This window comes from Salvia hispanica, chromosome 5, assembly GCF_023119035.1.
Source record: "Salvia hispanica cultivar TCC Black 2014 chromosome 5, UniMelb_Shisp_WGS_1.0, whole genome shotgun sequence".
Taxonomy (NCBI): Eukaryota; Viridiplantae; Streptophyta; class Magnoliopsida; order Lamiales; family Lamiaceae; genus Salvia; species Salvia hispanica.
In genome coordinates, this window is record NC_062969.1 from 27,308,602 (window position 1) to 27,332,626 (window position 24,025).

The 24,025-nt window shown below is 37.7% G+C and overlaps 2 protein-coding genes and 1 pseudogene across 2 annotated transcripts; all 3 read left to right on the forward strand.

The window, feature by feature from the left end:
* The first annotated feature begins 2,158 nt into the window (after nt 1-2,158).
* On the forward strand, nt 2,159-6,420 carry LOC125186560 (sister chromatid cohesion protein PDS5 homolog C-like). The gene is made up of 7 exons (XM_048082939.1): nt 2,159-2,324; nt 2,404-2,534; nt 3,952-4,155; nt 4,287-4,468; nt 4,641-4,767; nt 4,842-5,009; nt 6,276-6,420. Exons 2-7 carry the CDS (start codon nt 2,415-2,417, stop codon nt 6,408-6,410), a joined length of 936 nt encoding a protein of 311 aa, XP_047938896.1. The 5' UTR covers nt 2,159-2,324; nt 2,404-2,414; the 3' UTR covers nt 6,411-6,420.
* An 81-nt stretch (nt 6,421-6,501) lies between these two features.
* On the forward strand, nt 6,502-12,963 carry LOC125186561 (sister chromatid cohesion protein PDS5 homolog A-like). The gene is made up of 9 exons (XM_048082941.1): nt 6,502-6,636; nt 6,718-7,000; nt 7,077-7,130; nt 7,215-7,309; nt 10,248-10,299; nt 10,713-10,796; nt 11,833-11,876; nt 12,306-12,375; nt 12,454-12,963. Exons 2-9 carry the CDS (start codon nt 6,800-6,802, stop codon nt 12,514-12,516), a joined length of 663 nt encoding a protein of 220 aa, XP_047938898.1. The 5' UTR covers nt 6,502-6,636; nt 6,718-6,799; the 3' UTR covers nt 12,517-12,963.
* A 4,535-nt stretch (nt 12,964-17,498) lies between these two features.
* On the forward strand, nt 17,499-20,351 carry LOC125189740 (annotated as a pseudogene).
* The last annotated feature ends 3,674 nt before the right edge of the window (nt 20,352-24,025 follow it).

Genomic DNA, 24,025 nt, shown 5'->3' on the forward strand with positions numbered 1-24,025 from the left:
GACCGTTTGCTGGAGGAGGATGCTACTATGCCGCCCCTATACTTCGGATGTAGGCGCCCCTCCTGCCAACAATCGAGGTACTTGAACGGTTCGAACTCCTCCCGTTGGTAGGTCGCCAAGGCGGCAGTGATGATGTCGAGCTCGCTTCGTGCCGCTCCCCGCCGACCGCTCTTCCTGGGAAGTAAATCTCCTGGAACTTCCCGATTGCCTCGTTGCATCTGAAGATGCAATTGCGAACCATACTATCATTGCATAGATGGTTCCCCCCGGCCAGGTTTCATTGTAAAGACGAGTGATGCGCCACCAATACGTTTTCCCGGTGTGGTTCGTGCCAACTTCCGGATCTTCGGAGACTGCCAAGTAGGCTTTGAACATCGCCATCATCTCACCCGGAGTGTACGGGGTGCGGGTGCCACGAACAGGAGGAGTAGGAACAGAAGTAGGAGTAGGAGTAGAGCTGCTGCTCCCTCCCGATCCGGGTTCGGGTGCCCACCCGAACCGGAGGCGTATAGGTCGTGCACCGGGTAAGGACGGTAGCCACCAGGAGCTTGCGAACCTTGGGTTTGAGGAGGGGCCGTAAATTGCGTTTCCGGACTAAATCCGGCCTCAAGAGTCGAACCAATCGTGGTTCCAACCGCGATTGCCGGAGGGGTGATCGCCGGAGCCGGACATTGTGTAGTGTGGTGGGAATTTAGATGAGAGAGTATGAGGAAAAAAGATGAGAGAATATAGATGATAATAGAATAGATGAGAATGTAATTTTTTTGTGTTGAAGTGGGGGTATTTATAGATGAAAATGTGAATTTTGGGGAAAAAAATTGAAAAATAAATTAAAAGTGGGTAGAAAACGGATATAATTTTTTGGGAAGTGGGAATTTTTTTTTTTTTAAAAACGTTTTTTTAAATAAATTTCAAATTTAAAAAAAAAAAACAAAAAAACGAATTTCAGCGGCACGGACGGACGACACCGTGCTCAGCGGCACGGACGGACGAGCAACGTCCTCTTCACCGCTGCGGATGCTCTAATTAAAACCTCACAAAATTATCCCAATCTAAGAAGTCAAGAACAATTACACAAGAACATAGGAAAAACTTTGGCTCAGATTCGATTGGGAATCATCACAGCCCACAGCCACCACCCACTCGAATCAGAATATCCAACAACCGAATTAGCCTACAGCAACCATGGAGCCACTACCACCAGCAGCATCCACTGCCGCTGCACGGTGGAGAAAATGACGATTGTCATCAGTTGATGGCACCATCAGAAAAATACGTTGCGAGATGAGAGGACTGACAAAGTAGAGAGGGAAAGGCCGGTGAAGTTGGGAAGGGAGAGAGGAGAATGGAAGGCAAACAATCGAGAGGGGGAGAGAAGGGCACACAAAATTGAGGATGAGAGAGAAGTGGAATATAGAGAGGAGGATATAATGGAGAGAGAAAATTTAATACAACTAAACTAGCTTTATCAGAGGGGGAGGCAGAGATTAATAACTAGGCTATACAGTGACACTGTTTGAGCAATATAAATTGCATGTAACTTGAGAAAACCTATTAACCAAACGACTCATAAGGTTTTATGCTTGACGAATTCCAAGATTGAAGAAAGGTAAAACGATACAGAAGATGAAATACGAATTATGAGGCAAAAAAAATCCTTTTATACGTATGGAGAAGGCTGAGATATGATATGATATGCTTTGAAATTATGTAAAGTATTATAGTGAAGAAAAGATTGCATTTAAAAAGGCCAAAAATCTCGTAAGGGGTCGCCGGATCAAGTCAACGGACCACGAGAACAATATGTTGTCAATGTCAGCGGGTCGTTGGTATCGAATTTCAACAGTTCTATGGTTTTGCGCAGCGACGCACAATTTATGTGAAACAGTCATACTTTCCCGGCTAGACTTTGATTGAGGTGTGCAAGATACTTACGCGAAGCTATTTCGAAAATAAAAACATTAGTTGGCCGGCGATGATCGGGGAAGAGAGAGATAAAAGAGAAGATGTTAAAATAATTCTATAATATAAAAAAAAACAAAAAAATAAAATTAACATTAAAATTAATCTCTTATTTAAAATATCACCATAATGATGCCATTTGAAGCTACATCTTGCACAAAACATCATTTCATTTCACTTAAAAATCAACCCAACAACAAAAAAAGAGGATATATAATCTGAGAGAATCCACGGATTTGATACCCTAGAATTAGCAGAAATTGATGGAATGAACCAAAATCCGCTCTGCCTGTGTGCATGCACAACATTTGCAACAAAATACCCCCTTTTTGGCAAATGTAATTAATTGAAGTGTATTTCAGGTGGGTTGTTTTCTGTCGCGTGTGTGTTTGTGCTAGCTGGTTTCTGGTTTTTATGATCTTATCTGTTTGAATTTTACAGGGAACGGTGAAATGGGGTCTACTGGTATTGATGATTTGTCGCAGAAAGCGATTGAGCCGGAGTTGGTTGATATTGGGAATAAACTTCTCCGGCGCCCTTCATCAACTGTTGAGCTACTCATGCTACTCGATGTATGTAGGTTAATGCGTGTCTTGTGTGTGGGGTGATTCCTATTTTACATAGATATATTTGGGCTATTTGTCCCAGGTTTTGAGAGTCTTGAACTATGCCACTGTAGAGAAACTGTTTGTGCAAATGCCTGTTCAATCTTTGAAGTCTTAATTTGTGTGTCAGAGTAAAAATCGATTTTTTCTTCTATTGTTTGAATTCCTACTGTTCCTAGGTATCACAAATCACAATTCTGCCACATATTTGGGAAATGCCATTTATGTGTAAATTTTACATGCGCATTCGTTGTTTTGCTTTAGTTTCTGTGGCACATTCTGTGATTGTAGAGGATCAATGTGTGTGAACATTTTTGTTTGGTCTTTCATATGCCTTTAGTCTTTATTAAGCAAGTGTCTCAAACTGGTGGATTAGACACATTTTGAGGGTTGGGTCCAATGCATGCTATAAAACATAGTGCTTTGCATAAACTACAACGTCTTCACAAGTATGTCATTTCTTTAATTTAACTTTTCATAGCCACTCTGTCAGCTCCAGTAAGATGGGGGTTAGCTCAGAAGCTCAGTATTACTTGACAACCCTTTTCTTTTATTCAGTGATTTTTAATGAGAGTGTTTGATGAATGCAGAAGCTAAGAATGTGAATCCCAGAAATAGCATCTCCATAGAGTATGCAATTTGGATAGGAGGTTACGGCCATGCTAAGAAACAGATGTGACTTCTACTTTTATTTGTTTATATTTGATTTGATTTTTTTTTTTTTTTTTTTTTTTGGGGGGGGCTGGTAATGGAAACATTAGATCTTAAAGATTGTGTCGTGGTGGATTTGAATATGAGACCTTTGGCCTCTCACATTTACCACTCTACTGCTAGGCCAACACACAATATGCATTTTTTTCTTTTGGCAATTAAGAACATTAAACTTAAAAACCGCACCACAATGGTCCTCTACCGAGACTAAAACCTTTGGCCTTTGGCAGTAATCAGTCTACCACTTGGCCAACACACACAAACAAGTGCAATTTTATTGATTACCATGGTCATAAGTTCAATAAATTATTTGCAAAACCATTACTAATATCTTCACTTAAAATTAGATCATTCTGTTATATGGCACACTGCAGTTGCATACTAACCCTAGCGTGATTGATTAGTTGACTAATTCACCTTTGCTATTTTTCATTTATGGAAATTCTAAGATGTGCAACGAGCTACCTGTTTTACAGTTCAAACTAGTACTTTTGGTTATATGTAGGCGGAAAAAGAATTTTTTGCTGATTTCACCCCTCATTCCCCTTGTATTTTTCTATGCAATATGTTCCACTGATTTTACTTTCACCCTTGACAACACTATCTCTCCTTCCGTGCCTTTTCTAGCGAGGCTGATGTTAATGACAGTCTATGTGTAATTGACTAATTTCAGGAAGCAGAAAGCCTTTTAGCCAAGGTATGGCAACAGCCTCCCACGTCTACGTGCATAGCGCTTGTTCAGACAATGAAGGCACTTATCACTGATGAATTATTGCACAACGATGATTTTAATGTCCAAGTTGCAGTTGCATCTTGCTGTAATGAGCTCACCAGAATAACTGCTCTAGATTTCCCTTATGAAGATGACCCAATGAGGGTATGCAGATGCAATCAGTTATTCCGTGTCTAAATAGATACTCAATATCATGTCCTCTTATCGCATCCTTCTGTTTACATTGCACAAGCACCCCATGGCCCATGCACTTATTCTGTGTTTGCTGGTGACAGGAAATTTTCCAACTATTTATGATTGCTTTTGAGCAATTGTCTTGTGAGTCAGGCCGCAATTGCTATAGGTCTGTGCATATTGTTGGAACTGTTGCAAAAGTAAGATCGTCGCTGATGTTACTGGATGTAGATACTGATGGGCTGGTTGTCGAGATGTTCCGACTTTTTCTTAACAACACTGGGTAAGTTTGTGGGAAGTTTCATTTTGGTATACTTGATCTTTGGAGGACTGAGGTTTTCCAATTCTAATTATGTCATTACTGAAGTTATAGACTGTGTCTAGGAATAATTCTCATTTTTTTAGTCTCATATTTATTTTGGCGGTGTTCAATAAAGATTCTGATTATGTTGAAGGTCCAACAACCCTTCCGAGGGCTTCAAATACATGGAAATGATCATGACTATGGTGATAGAAGAAAGTGATAAGATATCATTTAATCTCCTAAGGCCCCTTCTAGCTAGTGTTAAAATGAAAAATAGGGTAATGATTCTCTCATTGATTATATATGCTATGATTATCTCAATCCTTTCTGAAAAAATGTACTTGTGCTCCAGGATATTTCGCCTATTTCATGGGAATTGGGGAAAAAAGTCTTGGAAAATTGTGAAACTATACTCCGGAGTTATCTCAGAGAAGCAGCAAAGGCAATGAATCTGGAATTTGATGATTATGCTGAAATAGTTGCTTACATATGCCATGAAACATCCAATAATAATAATAAGGTTTGCTCTTGTGATCTCTGAATTAAACATGTCTCATAGACTGATACATTATTTTGTGTTGACTGGAACCAAAGCCAGCCTTTCCTCTGGTTTGAGCCAGACAAGCATTGTTTGACTCAGCTGATGTGACATGTGGAAAACACATTGCGTGATGGATGAAATGTTGATGGCTGACGAACGTGATGATTAATCGGCCCTTACTTGGCCTCTGCTCCTAAAATTAATCATTACTTTTCCTTCTTAGAGCCAAGTTTACTGTGTCATGCTAGAGTAATTTCTCTGAACTATAAGCCCTATACTATTTTTAATAATGTATTCATGCTAAGTAACCTTGCAACAGAAATATTGTGTGGTTTACAGTTTTTTTTTATAACATTGTATTGGCCTTCTATTTTGATTCTGGATATCTTATACATTATTAATACATGGCCCAGTTATTTAGTTAAAGGTTTATGGACCAGGGTTTAGTGGAATTTCTCCATTTATTTTGTTGGAGACTAGAAAGGAATAAAATAATGGTAGAAAAATGCAAGATTCATAATGGATTAAATGCTTTCTTTATATGTACCTATGTCTCAAAATTTCTTTTCATAACTTTTTCTTTTGTTACTTACCAGAATCTCTATTCCTTAGAGAAGAGTATTTTGTTGGAGTATTTTGAAATTCATTACCTGATCAAACTTGAATGTGATGACTGATACAAAGAACTTGTTACACTCACTTCGGCATGAATAACTGGAGGAAGTTGGGTAATTGGAAAAATGCTATTCCATTTCTCAATCAGTGTGTCTTCACTCTTGAGAAGTTGTATATAGCATGAAATACAGCTTTGGCTGGGGATATTTAAGTCACTTGTGCTATAAGTTTGAAGATAGTTAATTAGAAGAATGTTCTTTGAATGAAAGCAGTACGAAGTCAATTGGATGAGAAAGAGTAGCTTTCAGAAAATTGGATATGAGAAGAAACTTCCAGTGATCCTATAGGTGTGATGTTTATTTGATCATTGACTTCAGGTCACAGTTTTTCAAAGATCACCTCTAAATTTTTAATTTCTGTGTATAACCTTTATTCAGACCTAAGTTTACAAAAATAAATGAAATACTCAGGAACATCTAAAATTACACTGAGAGTGCCATTACAAAAGTATTCTCAGTTTATTTTGTTAAATGAATTTGTTACTGTTCTGTAAATCATATGAACCTTACCTTTTCTCATTTTCAAAACGGATTCATCTATAATTTGGTTAATGTTTTGTTTGTCAATTAGGTATCAAAGGAAGTCTCACCTGCTGCTGCTGCTGCTGGTGTGTTAATCCAAACAGATCGAATTTCAAAGTCACAGATCGAATTTCAAAGTCTGTTCATGAAATTTTCTCTCTGCAAACTGATGATGGTAATGTAACTAAGCTGGGTAGTGAAAATATATCGGAAGCAGTAAAAGACTCCATCAGATTGTACTATCAGAAGCAGATAAAGGTGCTTTTCAAAAGAGAAGGAAGAGGAAACCTAGTTCTGCAGTAAGAACCAAGGAGGATAAACATACTATGAAAATTGGAGATAGGTATTCCCATGAAGGATCCCGTGGCAATAATGTGGAGAAAAATAACTTAGCTTTGACGTCAGAGCAGGTAAACCCGAGCATGTTAAGCAATTCACTGCGAAAAAAGATCGATTCGTTTAGTGATGTCAGTCTTGCAAAATATTGTCAGTCAGAGAAGAAAAAGAGCATGATTAATCAAGCACAAGGAGGACCTTGAATTTTCATTGACATTAAAAAGGAAAATCTTGAAAATGAAGGAGAGAGGGCACAATGCTCCCAAGAAGAGAGGTAAAACAGTTATTGCTGGATCAGGTAACGTGAGAGTGGAAAAGGAAAGAGGGGTGATTGGCGACACAAACAAAGAAGAAGAACATCAGCTTTCGCCTCTGGAACTGTTTGAGAGGAAAGAAAGTATTTCTCATAAATATGTACAGAAAGATGCTGCTCAAAAGGTTGTTATGTCTTTCTTATGTTTGATGGAATTTTCTCATACATGTACGCGTAACTGTTTTAAAATAATTTGTGCAGGTGGGGGAATTTCCTATGTCTAAACCTTCAAAAGCCAATTTAGAAAAGGATAAGGTACCGTCCTGTTCTGTCTTAGAATTTGGTGTTATTTCAAAATATCCTTGGAGATGCATAATTTCTTTAATATATTTGCAATAGATATCCGTTAAGAAGAAGTCGAGAAGGCCCCGAGTCGATTTCGGGGAACAGTTAGTCAATTTAAGGATACAAGTCTGGTGGCCAATGGATGAAATGTGAGTATGCCACGTTAAGCTATATCTTTATGGTAGTTCATTTCATTGAGTTGTTGCTTCAGATGAAATGAACACTGTTTTAAGTTATTCAGGGTTGGCCTTAAAATGTAACCACATTTCTTGCGACCTAAGTATTTCTGTCACCACCCTATTGCCCACAGCTTAAGGAAAATGAATCCTTTTCACTGAACTTTTCTTGCTTTTTAAAGTCTAATAGTATCAGTGCGTCTTCTCTTTGATTCTTTCAAAGATGCCTTTTCAGTCTATTCTTAACTGTCAAAAGGTTAAAACTAATGTTTTGCTACATTATTGGGTTTTTTTCTACTTTGGGGGTAAATTAAGATATAGATTCTTGAATGGGGAAACATTTTTTTGGCTTACATAGATGGAAAAATTGCATGTCAAAATTGTGTGTTTGGAAATGCATTCCACACGTGTGATTCATTTTAAACAATGCATGAATTTTCTTTGGGTGTCATGATGCATGCAGAAAGTGCAATAATCACCTTCATCATAGTACATTAAATTTCATTGTTTCCGCAACTCGTTTTTTAAACCTTTCGATTCTGATTTCATAAATACTTATGCCTTTACTTTTATCTAGTGCAGTTAAATTTGACTTTATGGATTACAAGTTTAATTTTTGGATTACGGGTTTATATAAAATCATTTATAATCAAATAAATTTTCGGATCTCAATCCATTAGATTTGGTTGAGTTTGAATGTTAGTGACAAAACCACTTTAAAGTTAATTATAATTAAAATTTAATTAAGTATATCACCTAAAAAGGTAGTATCAGAATCTAATAAATATATATTCCCTCTATCCGCAATTAATTATAGTACTTCTCGACTACTTGAGTTTTAAAAAATGTAAAGAAAAGTGGATGAAAAAGGATAGTAGAATGTGGAGTTCATTTATCAAAACTAGTAAAAGGTAAATGAGACAGTTATTTGCGAGTGGGCGGAAAAGGAAATATAAAATACGGAGTATAAGATAATATTTGTGGACATTTGATTTATAAAGGGTATATTCCGTACCAATTAATATAAACAAGCCACAAAGTACGATTAACATGCATGAGTTAATTTCTGTATACAAAATTTCCTTTTATATTTTAGACATTGTTTCATTTGCTTTAGAATTTTTGTATAATTCACTTTTAGTCATGATGTCTTACTTTTATTTTAGTTATCATTAATTTATTTTAAGTTAGACTTCGTAGATGGTAATCAAATTATTTTTAAGTTGGACTTTTGGCCTTCGTTTTTGGTAGTAGTTAGTCTAGTTTTATTCATTTATCCATATACAGTGTGTCCACATATGCATATGTAATTAATTACTAACAAACTTGCAAAAGATAAATGATGTAATAAGAAAAACGAAATATAATCTAATATTGATGGACAATTGGACATGTTAAATACTAGAGTATTATTATCAATCTTAATTTTTCTACACAGTGTGTTGCAGAAGCCAAGAAAAAGATTATAATGTTCTGGCTCCGCCTCCCATATGAATCAATAATACTAGACATAATTAAAATCGAATCACGCATACCTGGAATGTGGCAAATGCGTTTTTCCTGTATTTATAAGCCAAAAAGGTACATCTTTCAGAATCTATATCTTATTTTCACCGAAAGTAGAAAAAAATCTACATTATTGAGATGATGTAATAACACATGTGCATGTGATCCACAAACTTCAGTAAGAATTATTGAATAGGCTTAGTGGTTCCGACTTACGTGATATTGATAGACTTTCTTCACTATGTTTTTCGTGTACTTGCCATCATTCATGATATGAATAGTGGTGTCCATTGTCTAATAGTGTTAATGATGTTGGTGGTTAGACACTTCTAAATGACATCAAAGTAGGTAAACTATTGTGCTTACGTGGTGGGAAAACGTGCTTACATAATGCAGTCAAATTAATAAACATTATAGCATAGGACGCAGGAACCAATGCAATGCTATCATGATCTGAGGCAGATGAAATTGTCACTTTCTGGTGAGGATTGATTCCCTCTAGTTGCAAACAATGATCTTCACACAATCAGGAAAGAACATATGACTCCACATCTTACTTTTGTTGTAGGATTTGTGGTATTAGACGTCCTTTTGCTTTTTGCAAGCAGCTTTTGTGGGTTGATGTTAAGCCTGATATACTTGGAGTCCAGTAATTCTGCGTTCATTGTTGTCCTCTTAACCGTGTGCAAGATTCTGTCCTGATTTACTAGTATTTTGTATTAAATTCATTTCAATCAAATGAAGTGACAACAGTCCAAAATATTTGTAAACTGTGGTAAGACTGAGTTTGTGAATTTCTTCACCAAGAGCGAGTCTAGTATTAGCTTGTGTAGGATCGTTCTCCTACTCCATATTTTTCCTGTTTGGCCTAGTTAAAACCCCCCACATTCTTTGGTGCAAAACTTCGGGTGTAGCATTCTAAGGTATGCATTATGGTCTATGGAAGAAATACATGGCATATCATTTGATGTTTGTCACAGTTGTACACAGTAGATGCTTTCATTCATCGAGATGAATACTAGTATTTTGTAAATATGAACCTCAGTTAGAGAATCCCCTTCTTACCTGCGGTTTCCAACACACTCTTGCAAGCAACTTAGAAACCAAAGTTCTTCATTCCCAAGTAAGATAAGCTTTGCTTAAGGAAGCTATACTACTAGGATAGAAGAACTTTGCACGGTATGTATTTTCCTTTTTTCCTGGTTTGTTATCACTTATCATGATGAGAACCTCAGAATAAAAACTGGGGTATTGTGCATCATGATATCATCCTTGTTTGCCTCTGCAGTCCTATAGTTATATAGTTCACACAGCCAACTTGTTAAATGTCTTGAGTTTTGGATTTTACATATGCTTCGTCTGGAAAATAGCATGATTTCTCACATGTAGCATTCATTACACGCAGGTTTTATGCGGGCACTGTTAAAGCTTTTGATTCTGAAACGAAGAAACATGAGGTGACGAGATTTCCTTCTTTCATTTGCTGTCAATAATTAAGCTTCAAATACGCCCTCCGTCCGCTATAATTGGGTCGTATTCCTTTTTCAACTTATCTATTTCATAATCTCTCCTACTTTATTCTCTTTGCAATTAACTCACTAAATACCATTTTCTTAAATCTTGTGCCCCAAAAAGAATGCCTGAATAGCCACAAATTTTCATGGCTTTAAATGATTCTTTACAGGCATTAAAGCCCCATTGTTTGAACCATGAAACAGGAAATAGCTTCTATTTCCTCCTGCATAAGTTGACTTCAAAAGTTACTTAATCCTAATATGAAGACAAAACTTGGTGCTGGATCATGCATATGTCCTCCTGCCTCTGTTGTTTTATATTTCTATCGCTAATGCATCTACTTTCGTTCTTTTAGGTTTTGTATGACGATGATGAAATAGAGTTCTTGAATCTGCGAAAAGAAAAATGGAAACTGTGTGGCGACGAAACGTCTCTGCAAGTAAGATTATGGGAATAAAATTTTGAATTGATAATTCTCTTTTTTTTTCCTAAAATTTAAATGGGTTATTTGGTAGTAAACACAAACTTTTGACATTTTCTGTTTTTACCTTCAAACTCGTTTTTAATCTAAATACATGACCTTTGGACTTTTCTATTTTCCCCCAAAATTATTTTTTTCTCCAACATTGAAGCACTGACGTGTTCGTCAGGGTGCCTGTGTGAAAAATTCATTGGACCTATCAGTAGAACGACGTCGTTTAAAAGAATGTAGTTTTCCTGGAAATGCACAAACTTTTGACAATTTCAGTTTTTCCCCTAACCTTTTTCTAATCTAAATACTTAATCTTTTGTCTTTTCTTATTCTTCTCTGAAATTATTTTTTCTCCAAATTGAAGCTGACATGTTTGTCGGAAGTGCTAGTGTAAGTAACAAATTCAGCAGATCATAAAAACGACATCATCTCCAAAAGAAGAAGATAGTTGAGATTTAGATAGTTGTATTAGAGATTGAGATTGAGAGCTTATCTGATTGGGAAATTTGCTTAATTAATCTATGCCTGGAAGTTTTTTCTCGAATCTGCTCAAAATCTAATCCCCAATACCCCAAATCTGAATTACCTTGTGTTGTTAAAAAACGACATCTTTTGATGATTAGTCGAATTTGTCATACTAACACTTCTGATGAACACATCAGCTTCAATTTGGTGAAAAATCAGAAAAGCCCAATGTTTTTTTTTTCATATATACTCCCTCCATCCCACAATAATTGTCACTCTTTTCCATTTCGGTCCGTCCCACAATAATTGTCACACTTCTTTTTTTATCATAAATGGTAAGTTGGTCTCACATTCCACTAACTCACTCCACTTACATTTTATAATAAAACCAATATAAAAAAGTAGGTCTCACATTTCACTATAAGAGTGACAATTATTGCGGGACGGGGGGAGTATTTATTAGCATGAAAACACAAAAAAATGTTGGAAGTATGTGTATAATCTGGCGATTAACCAATTATTTGACAATTCCTTGCAGAAACAAGTAGCTGATCGTTCATCTCCTTCCAAAGAGCTTGGCAAGTAAGTTTTAATCTAAAGGATTTCTTGTTGTCTGTGTTATTTGAAAAGATCATATCTATGCTCAATGTTAGCCAATAAAATACTCCCTCCGTCCCATAAAAATATGTGCACTTCCCATTTTCGTCCATCCCACAAATATATGTGCATTCCATTTTTGGAAAGTTATATCAATTTAATAATGTAGGTCTCACTATCCACTAACACTACTTTAACTACTATTCTCCTCATTTCTCTTACTTTACCATACCATTCTCCTCCTCTCTCTTACTTAACCAATTTTGTCTTAATTCCCGTGCCATATCCATTGCCCATATTTTTATGGGACAGAGGGAGTATAAGAAATTCTTATGTAGTGTTGCAATTATTCATCAGCCAGGGTATCTTTTCTTCCTTAATACTACCATTGATCTGTTTTATGAACTCGATCAGGACTAAAGAACACGAAATGAAAAAGTTCATTGAAGATGCAGCAGCATTAGGCTGTTTCATCATCCAAAAGGTCAGTTTCTATTTACAAAGCTCAAAACTTTCAGGTCAGATCAGCAATCCCTAATAATGCTGACATTTATCCGGTCAGATCATAGGTGAAAACCTTGCCCTCGGTGTATCTGAAGACACTTCTTCACCTGGTTTTCATTAAGTCGTTACTGAATTTGACGATGAGACTTGTGAAACGAACATCTCAGCAAAAGATAGTGGGGTGAATCGTGCGAGCAAGGAAGAGTCAGAAAATTTTGATCTCTGAAAACGGATGGCAGCCATTTCCAAGAAGTTGAAAGAAATGGTTAATATATTATAAATGCATGGATGCTGGTTTCTTATCTTTATGCATACAATGTTGAAGGATTGCCGAAACTTTAACTGCTAGGACGAAACCCATTCGCCAAGTATGTGACAAGCCGGAAAGAAGCTGTAATCGGCTCCTTGTGTTTCAAAAGGATTACCCTTGGCTACATATATGGATAGGACACTTACTGAAAGCTGCCTTTTTTAATCTCTGCAGTTGCACTTTGAAATCTCAATCATGCAGAGAAGATTTTGTCACTAAATAGTGTTCTAAGAGCACTCCCAATGGTTTGGGGATAAACTGACTTATTTCTCCCTAACTCCTGCCACATCAGCGCCACATCAGCACCAAAATTTATCCCCAGTTTTTAGCCAACTTTTAGCCAACCTCTGCAATGGTTTCTCCCTTATTTCTCCCTAACTCAACATTTCATTTTTACATCATCACTAATTTAATTGTTTTATTTTTATATATAATAAAGCTAGCTTATTTAATTTATAAGATAAAACAAATAATAGTAATAAAGTTCGTTGTATTAAACACGGGTACACATTACAACGAAGAAAATTAAAAAAAAAAAAAAAAGTACATGAATGGAAAAAAAAAATCAAAAAAGAAATTCAAAGAAAAAAAAATTCAAGGGCGGTGGGCGCGGTTTCTATTTGCCCACAATTCTTCGATGATATCGTGTTGTAGTGCTTGATGGGCCTCTTTCTGGTGTATGTCCATGAACGCCTGGAACCGTTCATGTTCGTTGTGCGGTACACCCTGGCGGGCGGACTCGGTTGAGACACCGTGACTCGATGATGCAACACTTGGGTCGTTGGTGACGTCGAGGACGCCTTCGTGTTCATCATCGATGATCATGTTATGCATGATGATGCACGCATACATGATATCGGTAATATCCCCCTGGTAGAAAAAGCGCGTCGGGCCCTTTACCAGTGCAAATCGCGATTGGAGCACCCCAAATGCCCTCTCCACATCCTTGCGCGCAGACTCTTGCGCTCGGGCAAAATACCTTCTTCTATCTCCACTAATAATACTTCAATAATCTTTTTCTTTCTATTTTTCTCATATTTCTTTTTAGTTAGTATTAGTACTTATGTCGTTCCTAAAGTTCTTATTTTTATGGGATGAAAGTGGTATATCAAAATAATACTCCATGTTTATGAAATTTATCTATGCAGATGATAAGATTAAAAAAGTTAAAAAAGAAAAAATGCGCACAAATTCACAAACCAAATGCTGATTGATTTGGGCTTGAATTATAGTAAAGAGTCGGGTATTTGGGTATTCGATTCGTCAGTTTGGATACCTGAGGCTGGTATTGGATTATCCGAAAATATATCGGGTCGGGTATTGGATGGACATTTTAGATGATTTTCGGGTTTGGATACCCGATTTTTTCGGGTTGGATATCCACGAATACCCGTATTTCTATCAGTGATGCAGTTTTTAGATCCCTTTTTTTAAAATTGAGTTAACTTCTTTTTTGGTACATGCATGGGTGTACAAGTGCAAGAAGTTAGGTTTTCCTTTTATCTAGGAGGGGTAATAAGTTTGGTCAGATTTATTGGAGTTATAAATATCTCAATTATAGGATTTATAATTTTGAAGTATATCTTCTAGATTACGATTTACGTTTATTATCTAAAGAGATTTATATGAGTTTATCTTTTGATTTTAGATAGCTATTGAGTGCTAGGGATGACAAATTTTGGCACGACATGATAACACGATACGAATCCCCACGAAATTAATGGGTATGTGTCAAGGCTTATTGGGTTCGTGTCCTTATCGTGTCGGTACAATAACGACACGAAAACTCATTGTCGTGTTCGTGTTACACGTTAAGAAATAATATTAATATATTATAATATTATTATTTATTTATTTATTTTAAATTTAAATTTTAAATTTAATATTAGAAATAATATTAATATTATAATATTTTATTATTATAGTGTCGTTATTGTGTCGTGTCATATATGTGTTGTTATTGTGTCGTGTTGACCCGAAGTGGTTCGTGTCGTTAATGGGTTCGTGTCGTGTTCGTGTCTGAGGATAGCGGGTCGTGTTCGTGTCAAGCCTATAAAAAGGAGGCTTCTTATTATTCATTGTTCGACACATTATTTTTTATGAATAAAATTGATTGTGTTTCTTGAGTTTTTACTCTTAGAAATGGGAAGTTATTTTTTTTGTTGTGGGGCTTTTAGACCATCTCCAATCATACACCAAAAATGAGTTTTGGTGTAGAAATCATCTCCAACCATACACCAAACTCAAACCTATTTTTGGTGTTTTTTGTGAAACAATACCATATTTGGTGTTACTGCAAAAGTTTTATGAGACATGTCAGGATTATCGGCGTCGGCAAACATTAGTTTGATATTGTCCGCTTTGGGTCAATCCCGCACGGATTTGTTTTTGGGTCGCTCCCAAAAGGCCTCAAACTAATTGGGGTTGGACAGGAATTATATACACCTTCCAACTTCCCTCAAATGTCCGATGTGGGATAGGTTTGTACTAACAAATCTCCCCCTCAAACCGAGACCACATCGAAACACATAATGGGCTCCGACTCAGACCGATCGTCGGCCCCACTTAAACATGGGTCTCGCAAATCTGACCAGACCCGACGCCAACCTGGCTCTGATACCAGTTTGTTATGACAAATAGGGCAATTGTGAATCAAGAAACAAAAGAACGTAAATAGACACAGAATTTACGTGGTTCACCAACGTTGTGTTGGCTACGTCCACGGGCAAGAACAGAGAACAAATTGAATTATGACTGCGGTTTTCAGATACAAATTGGACCTGTTAGGTCACAGAATTATGTGCTCTGCGGGACTGACTTGGTGAACATATCAGCAGGATTATCAGAAGTGTCAACCTTCTTCACCTCAATTCTCTTCTCATCTCTTAGAAAATGATACCCCACATCAATATGCTTAGTCCTCTCATGATGGACTTGATCCTTGGCTAAACAAATAGCGCTCTGACTATCACAGAACACAACAGCTTGATGTTGATGTATACCAAGATCACCAACTAGCCCTTGCAACCATATTCCCTCTTTAGCAGCTTCTGTCAACGCCATATACTCTGCTTTAGTAGTAGACAAAGTAACTGCAGCCTTCAAAGTTGCTTTCCAACTAACAACAGAACTACCAAGAGTGAAAACATAACCGGTCATAGATCTTCTACCATTGACATCTCCAGCATAGTCAGAATCAGAATAACCAGTCACTAAGCAGTGAGTATCACCTCCATAAATGAGACCAACATCATACGTACCTCTCAAGTAACGAAAGATCCTCTTCACAGCCTGCCAGTGCTCCTTTCCAGGATTTCCCATGAACCTGCTAACAACGCTGACAGCATGCGCTATATCTAGCCTAGTACAGACCATGGCGAACATCAAACTCCCTACTGCATTAGAGTACAGGACTTGAGACATGTACTCCCCCTCAACTTCGGATTTCGGTGCAAGATCAGATGACAAATGAATGTTTGTGGCACTTGGAGTATCAATAGCCTTAGATGCAGACATGTCAAATCTTGACAAAATCTTCTCAATGTAGCTCTTCTGTGACAGAGAAAGCTTCTTCTTTTCTCTATCTCTAGAAATCTCCATGCCCATAATTTTCTTCGCAACACCCAAATCCTTCATTTCAAACTCAGCACTAAGCTGAGCTTTCAACTTCTGTACTTCAGACTTCGACTTCGCAGCTATGAGCATATCATCCACATATAGAATAAGATAGACCATAGAACCATCATCAGCTTTGTTGTGATAGACACAACAATCATACGGACTCCTGCTGAATCCCAGCTTGATCATGTAACTGTCAAACCTCTTATATCACTGCCTCGGAGACTGCTTTAGTCCATACAAGGACTGCTTTAGTCCTCCTTGCCCGGAACCACAAATCCCTCTGGCCGAGTCATGTAGATATCCTCCTCAAGCAATCCGTGCAGGAAAGCCGTATTCACATCTAGTTGCTCAAGCTCCAAATCATAATGTGCAACTATCGCAAGTAACACTCTGATGGAAGTGTGTCTGACCACTGGTGAGAATATCTCATTATAGCCAACCCCCTCCTTCTGCGTGAACCCTCTTGCAACTAGACGAGCCTTGTATCTAATGCCATCATCTGGTGTAGTGCCTTCCTTCTTCTTGAAAATTCATTTACAAGTGACATATACTCAAAAATGGGTTTGATTCTGGTGTAAATGATTGGAGATGGCCTTAGAATTGTGAAGTTTTGTTTTTTGGAAATGTGAAGATGCGAATGCTCTTATTTTTTTTAGCACTAGTTTTAAATAAACATGATGATATTTTGATTTGAAAAAATTAGTAAAATGTAAATCTCATTTTTATATACTTGGAGGATTCAATTTGGGCTTATTTGCATTAAAACTAAAATCATGACTGATTTCCTAATAAATTTGGTGATGCATATTGTTAATTGCCAGAAATAAGTTAGAACAACGTAAAATACATTTGCTCAAATTAATTTTTTTTTTCATGTAAAATGAAAATATTGCATTTGAATTTGGCCTTAACGAGTTGGATTATTATCAGGCAGATCCGACAATAACTCCACCCATACAATTACTAAAAGAAAAAACAAAATCATAAATTTCAAAATTTTAAGATACAATCACTCTTTTGCGTTGAATTTTTAAATTTGTCGTAATCATCTTTCATTCAATAGTCAACATTTTCACTAGAAAATGAATCACCTATTTAACTTATTTATTTACATGTCAAAAAAAATTTACTTAAAGTATTAAATTTTAATCTTCTGTGACTGAACTTCTCTAATGGCGAAGAAGAGCTCTCAAACTCAAACCACCGACAAAGATGTTCAACCCCAAACATCTAAAGGCAGCTGGGCCCACGCCGCCTTCCACGTGGACACCACCATCGCCACCCCCGCCGCCTACGCCCCTCTCCCCTGCGACGTCGCCCTCTCTCGGCTGGCCTTTCGGGGTGGTGAGTTTAGTTGGAGGACTCTGTCCACATGGTATTCAAGTTTCCTCATTGCTTCCCTTTGGAGATGGGATGCCAATTCCCACACCACCTACACACTTCTTGCTAGCATTCTTCATTCCTCACTAAAATACTCTCTCCTCTCGTAAAAATAAAAACTTTTAAAATGATACATGTTTTAATAATTGGTAAAAAAAAGTGATTAGAATATTGTTAGCGGAGAATGAGAGAAAGAAATTGCCAAATCAAAGTTGCTACCTCCGTCCCATGCTGCTTAATTTTTTTTTCGGCATGTCCCAAACTATTGGCACTATTTATATTAAGTAAGAATTAGGGTATATAATTAAGACATACATATTAGATGAATTAAGTGTCCCCAGTCCCCTTATTACACTTGAAATACTAATTTAAATTACACTAATTACTCAATCTTTAATTTACGACCTAAAGAGAAAAGTGCGAGTAGCATGAGACGGGGAAATCAAGGGATTATATATCAACACCAATATTGATAATACCCACTTCTTGATTGAAGGATCATGAGGTTATTGGTCTATTGCCTTTTTCCAGCAGGTGGCTTCTCTTGCAACAACATAGCCATCCAAATTGCTGCTGGCAGCAACCTCAAGGTAATGTCAATCTTGTTACTAGTTGTTTAATTGTTGTTTCATTGTTTCCATCCATCTCTTTATGAATAGGCAGTGTACAAACACTATGATTCAGATGGTGGCTTGAAGTTGCAGCATTTCATAGTCTTCTTCGGTGGATTCGAGCTCGCCCTCTCTCAGTTCCCGGACATCCACTCGCTCAGGTGGTTGAACGCGCTCTGCACCCTGAGCACCATCGGCTTTGCCACCACCGTCATTGGGGTGACCGCGTATAGTGGTAGGTTCCAAATTCCAATCGCGTATCTTTTGGAAGAAAACACGATTTAGTGACCCTTGGTAGGCGTTGCAAGGAACAGGGGGGATCGAGAGCAAGGTCACGTATGGCTTGGAAGGGAGTTTGTCTGATAAGGTGTTTAGGCGCTTCAACGCGCTAGGAGCAATCGCTAGGGGTGGCAAAATGGGTAGCGGGTAATGGGTTATTTCCATCTCGACCCGCTACTCGCCGGGTATCGGGTACCCGATACCCGACGATAACGGGAAATGGGGCGGGATCGGGTAGTGTGTTTTAGAGTTTTGCGGGTAGCGGGTATACCCACTACCCGTACGGGTATACCCGTTAGTCCCGTTAATACCCGTTATTATTAGTATTAGAGCCATATATCATTTTTAATACTCCCTCCATTCCATATTAATAGAGGCGTTTCAAATAGTTAAATTAGAGAAAAAAATAAATAGTTAAATAATAATAGCCATATACACATTCATTTTGAAAAATTAAAAATAAATAGTTAGAATGAAGAAAAAATAAAGTAAGAGAAATAATAATGTAGAGAAGAGTATTTATATTATTATTTTTCCAAAATGAGTGAAGAAAATGAAATGTTTCTAAGAGTTCTTTTGAAACATTTTTATATTCCGACGAACATACAATTGAAAACTCATCGGAACTAGCTATAGAGTCCCCTCACTTTTATTCTTAATCTATTCAAAGTTTACCATCAATATTAATTAAGTAAATTAGGGAACATCGACGATTATTATGGTTTTCAAATTTTTTATTCGAATTTCGGGTCGGGTACGGGTACCCGCAATGCCGGGTACGGGATACCCGACACGGGTATCGGGTAATCCCGGTATATCACGGGGCGGGTATTGGGACAACCAATTTAGCTAAAATCGGGTACGGGTACCCGACTTGTCGGGTGCGGGTACCCGCGGGTAACCCGTTTCGCCACCCCTAGCAATCGCCTTCTTGTTTGGAGATGCAATGCTCCCGGAGATACAAGTAACATACTTATATGGCTTAGCCATCTCTTTTTTGGTGCTTGTTTATGCATTTTTCAGTAGTTTCAAACTTATGTGTGTTTCTTGGTAGAGCAAGGTGAGGGAGCAAGTGAAGGCGAACATGTATAAAGGCGTATCGTCTGCATACTCTGTCATTGCTGTGACCTACTGGCAGATAGCGTTTCTTGGCTATTGGGAGTTTGGTGCGGGTGTTGAGCCTTATATCGTGGCTTCTCTAACGACGCCTCAATGGACCCTCGTCGTTGCCAATCTCTTTGCATTTGTTCAGATTTTGGGATGCTATCAGGTATTCAACAAGAAATGAGTTTGCATTACTCTTGAGATTTTTTGATTTGAACCATCATGTAGATTTACTGCATGCCAACATATGCATACTTTGAAGGGAGGGACGGCAGGCTCCGTGGTTGTGTGTATCGCCTCGTGTACACCTTTGCGTACGTTGCTCTGATAACGCTTGTTTCCTCAGCCATGCTGTTCTTTGGGGATTTTGTTTCTATATGTGGAGTTGTTGGCTTTACACCGTTGGATTTTGTCTTCCCTGTTGTGGCTTACATGAAGGCGGGTAAGATGCCGAGGAGCAGGAAGCTTCGCCTCCCGTTGCTGCTCTTCAATGCGGGTATTGCTGGCTAGTTTTCGATTGTTGCGGTGTTGGGCTGCGTCGGAGCAGTCAGATACATCATCCAGGATACTAGGACATACAGCTTCTTGTTCGGACTACCGCAGCGGAAGACACGGAAAACAAAAAAATCCTCAACGGATCTATATAGGTGATTATGCATTCGAAATTTCATGCAATTAACATAGATCTATAGATATAACACATCAAAAACACATAATCATGCATATTTGATGTAGATTCGATTGTTACCTCTTGATCCATCATAGGATCGAAGTTGCTAGCTGCACCACCCGGAGATCCTTGGTTTATCGACCACGAATCTTCCAACCTATTCCCTTGTCCTTGATTATTCATCCGTGTGGGCGGATCTCGAACAACCAAATAAAAGTGATATGAGATCTAGGAAAAACCATCACAAATACGAAACTGCCTTGATCTAATCCTATGAATTAGGATAGAACAAGAACAAAACAAGAACCCTAATCTCCCACGTGCTAGGGCATGAAAATCGAGACCAAGAGGGAGAGAGAGAGGCGCCGCCTATGGAGGCCAGGGTTAGGGTTTGTGAAGTGCATACTAGAGTTTCCCATCTCTACACTATTTATAAGCTTGGACTTGTTGGGCTAGGATGGGGATCCATGGAATGAAATAGATGTTGGGCTCACCCATTAGATAAATATCTAATTAAATCAAATGACCCATGATTTAATATATTATCAATGGAATATTATTTTGTTTCACTAAAGAATAATATTGCACTCCCATCTAAATCATCAAAATTACAAATAACTTGGGTCCATTTTATTTTATAATATTTCCCGCGTTTAAGATTATTTTAATCTATCAATTTAATTCTTTCGTCTGCTATATGACTTGAATTAAATTGATTCTCCAAAGAGTTTTCTAGTTTGAAATTTTATTTATTATTCATGGAATAAATTCCAACTGCGCAGATTTCTGAATAATAAAAACCTTTTTCAAACAGCTCATTGGGTATCACCCTTTTAGGGATTTAATCATACCACACTGGGCACGCGAATTCTATGAAATAATATTCCAATACCTTCATGTTATTCAATTACTACCACCCAAGATATCATGAACTTGAGTTACATACAAACTCTCACATATTGATAAGTCAAAGTGGTGTCTGACTGAATAACTAATATTGATATTAATATCATAGACTAGAAAATACTAAACTTTCTGAAATATATTCTTATAGTAGATAGCAATAAAGAATACATTTCGTATTAGATCATTTTCAATGTTTTACCACACCGGTGTTACTAATCTCGTCTTAGGTAAGAGAGAATTATCACAAACACCGCAATCGTACCAATAGGTAGTCAAAGCCTATCTAGGTTGTGAATACGTTTTTCTTCTTACTAGATCTGGCCAAGTCCCCTACTGGAAAACTCATGAGGAGATTCATCGAATTTCCCTACTTGACCTTCTTAGTAAAAAGCCTTAGACTTGTTTATCATATTTCAATAATAAACCATTATATTATATTATTTATTCTCATAATTAGGTAAACAAGTAGACATGGCGTTTCTCGTATACATGCACAAGCTGATTGTACAAAGGCATGTACGCTCGAAACATCTTTTAGTATACAAACCCCAACACTTCTTTCATGATATGTGAAACACACTTAGTATACACAGCTTTGTTTGTATCAAACTTAGTTTAATTGCATTTTCCAATATAATCTTCTTCTTGACTAAATTTATCAGTTAATATTTGTTTCTTGTTGATTTCGTTATGACAAGGAAATAATGGTATAATTTTGGAAAACATAAATTCCAAACTCTCAAAACCTAAATCTCTCTCAAGTCACATTTCCCCCAAACTGGATTAATGGTGAGGCCCGATTCATGCATGTGTTTTATAGTAAAATTGCACTGAAATCAGCGAAGTAACGACCCTTTTTGAGCCAGGTGTGTGTAGATTTCACTAGAAACCGAAGATCACATCATTTCAGAGGGCAAAAGGAAAAGTTGGGAAAAGAGGAGAAAAGAGGTGGCATTTGAGTTGATCAAGTCATTATTCAACCGGAGCCAGCCAACCCTTGCACTGGGGAGAAGACTATGAACTCCACACTAAGGTGTGAAGGGCAGAAGCGTCATTCCAGGGGGTGGTACCCTAGGGATCAGAGCCCTACGCCTCCCTATATAAAGGAGCCATACACACTAAGAGAAGGGAGTTCCCCCACATTTTATTTCTTGCTGAATAGTTTAGGGGGGTTCTCTTTAGAGTAGGTAGGATTTCTAGCTCTCTTCCAGAGCTGAAATCAAAGTTCTCTTCAATTCCTCGCTTTTCAATCTTTAGCACACACTTCGTTCCATCTAGGATAGCTGGTAGTTAGCTGTTTTCTTTGCTGTTTCTCGAACATTCGGTTATTCCGCTCCGAGAAGGGGTGATAAAACAATTTCCTGCTTTTCTAGCTTAGTTTTTGTTTTATTTCCATGTAATCGACTCTTTCCTGTTCTGTTCTAGTTTAATCTAAGTTTCTGTTTTCGTTCTCTTAGCTTCGTGCTTGTTTCCTATTTTAATGTTTTATGTGAGTCTTAGCTTAGATTTGATTTTTTCTGTTTGAGCCTTTGTTTTCTATTTAGATCTAGGTGTTTTCTTTCTGTTCTTGCATGATAATGTCGTAGGCAGTGTTTTTACGTTGTCGTACCTTAGATCGTAGAAGTATTTTTAAGTTTTATGTGTCTTCTTTTGTTTCGTCTTCTTCACCTTTTCAGATTTGTTGCTGCTCTGTTTTCTTTATGCTGATCTGTTGAGGAAGACGATTCTGTTAAAGTTTTTTTGCTTTTCGTACCTTTTTGTAGGGCCTGAGAACCCCGTTTATTCTGTTTTTCTTTTTATAGCAATGTTTTCTGAGTTGATTAGTTAGGTAGTTTAGTTGTTCAGCATAGTTAGTTTTCTTCTTTTCCGCACCAGTAGATACTTAACCCACCACCAAAGTAAAGCGTGGCAGCAGCCAAGCCCCAAGCCGTATCACACAAACATATCACACCGCCTCATCTCTATGGGATCGATCCTTACTTCCCTATGCTAATTAGTTAGTATTAGTGTGTTAAGGTTTTTGATGTCGTATCCCCTTCAGCGTCTCATTTCTTCTCACTCGAGTCGGAGTCACTCAACTTGATCAGCCTGAGCTTTTACCGGATGCACTCACCCGCGTTTTTACAGGTGAAACAAGCAGAAATAGGCTGGCCTGGTCAGGTCGACTGCCCAACTTGAGCAGTTTGCGACGACACACACAACTTTAAAGAAGAAGGAGATGAGAGCGAAAAGGGCGACTGTCAAAATGGCGCCGTTGCCAAGGATGATGGCGCAAGAGTTAAATTGTTGCGAGATACCTTGGGTGTAAATACTTTTATGTCTTCTTTGTTTTTTGTTTTTTGTTTTTGGTTGCAGTTTCGAGACAGCTCAAGGCGTCAGAGGAAGATCAACAACCTTGTCTATGAGGACTGATCAGCTTCCATTCTGGTGCTAGCCCAAGGACTACCAATGCCAAATGACACTTAGATGGGCAGAGCATCTCAGGTTTTAGTTAGAAGTTTTAGTTTAAATTTTATAAATAAACTTTTTGTTATTTTTTGTTCACCCTTGCTCAAAGGCACTAAGTCAACAAGGCAAGAAGAAGAAGAATAAGGAGTGGAACCACAAGATGATCAAAGACGAACCACTTCCCATTCCACCACCGACTAACTCGGGGGCCTACTGTGAAGAGAGTGAGGACACCACCTTGGTGAACTCACTGGAAGTAATAGCCACCCCAGACCAAGAGGAGACATAAGAAGAAATCACT

Bases quoted from the DNA above. Each gene is read 5' to 3' on its own strand.
- LOC125186560 (XM_048082939.1), top strand. From the start codon at position 2,415: ATGGGGTCTACTGGTATTGATGATTTGTCGCAGAAAGCGATTGAGCCG. The intron at 4,469-4,640 runs GTAAGTTTGTGG...ATTATGTTGAAG, and splicing joins CTTTTTCTTAACAACACTGG to GTCCAACAACCCTTCCGAGG. The intron at 4,768-4,841 runs GTAATGATTCTC...CTTGTGCTCCAG, and splicing joins GTGTTAAAATGAAAAATAGG to GATATTTCGCCTATTTCATG.
- LOC125186561 (XM_048082941.1), top strand. From the start codon at position 6,800: ATGAAGGAGAGAGGGCACAATGCTCCCAAGAAGAGAGGTAAAACAGTT. The intron at 10,797-11,832 runs GTAAGATTATGG...AATTCCTTGCAG, and splicing joins GCGACGAAACGTCTCTGCAA to AAACAAGTAGCTGATCGTTC. The intron at 11,877-12,305 runs GTAAGTTTTAAT...GAACTCGATCAG, and splicing joins CCTTCCAAAGAGCTTGGCAA to GACTAAAGAACACGAAATGA.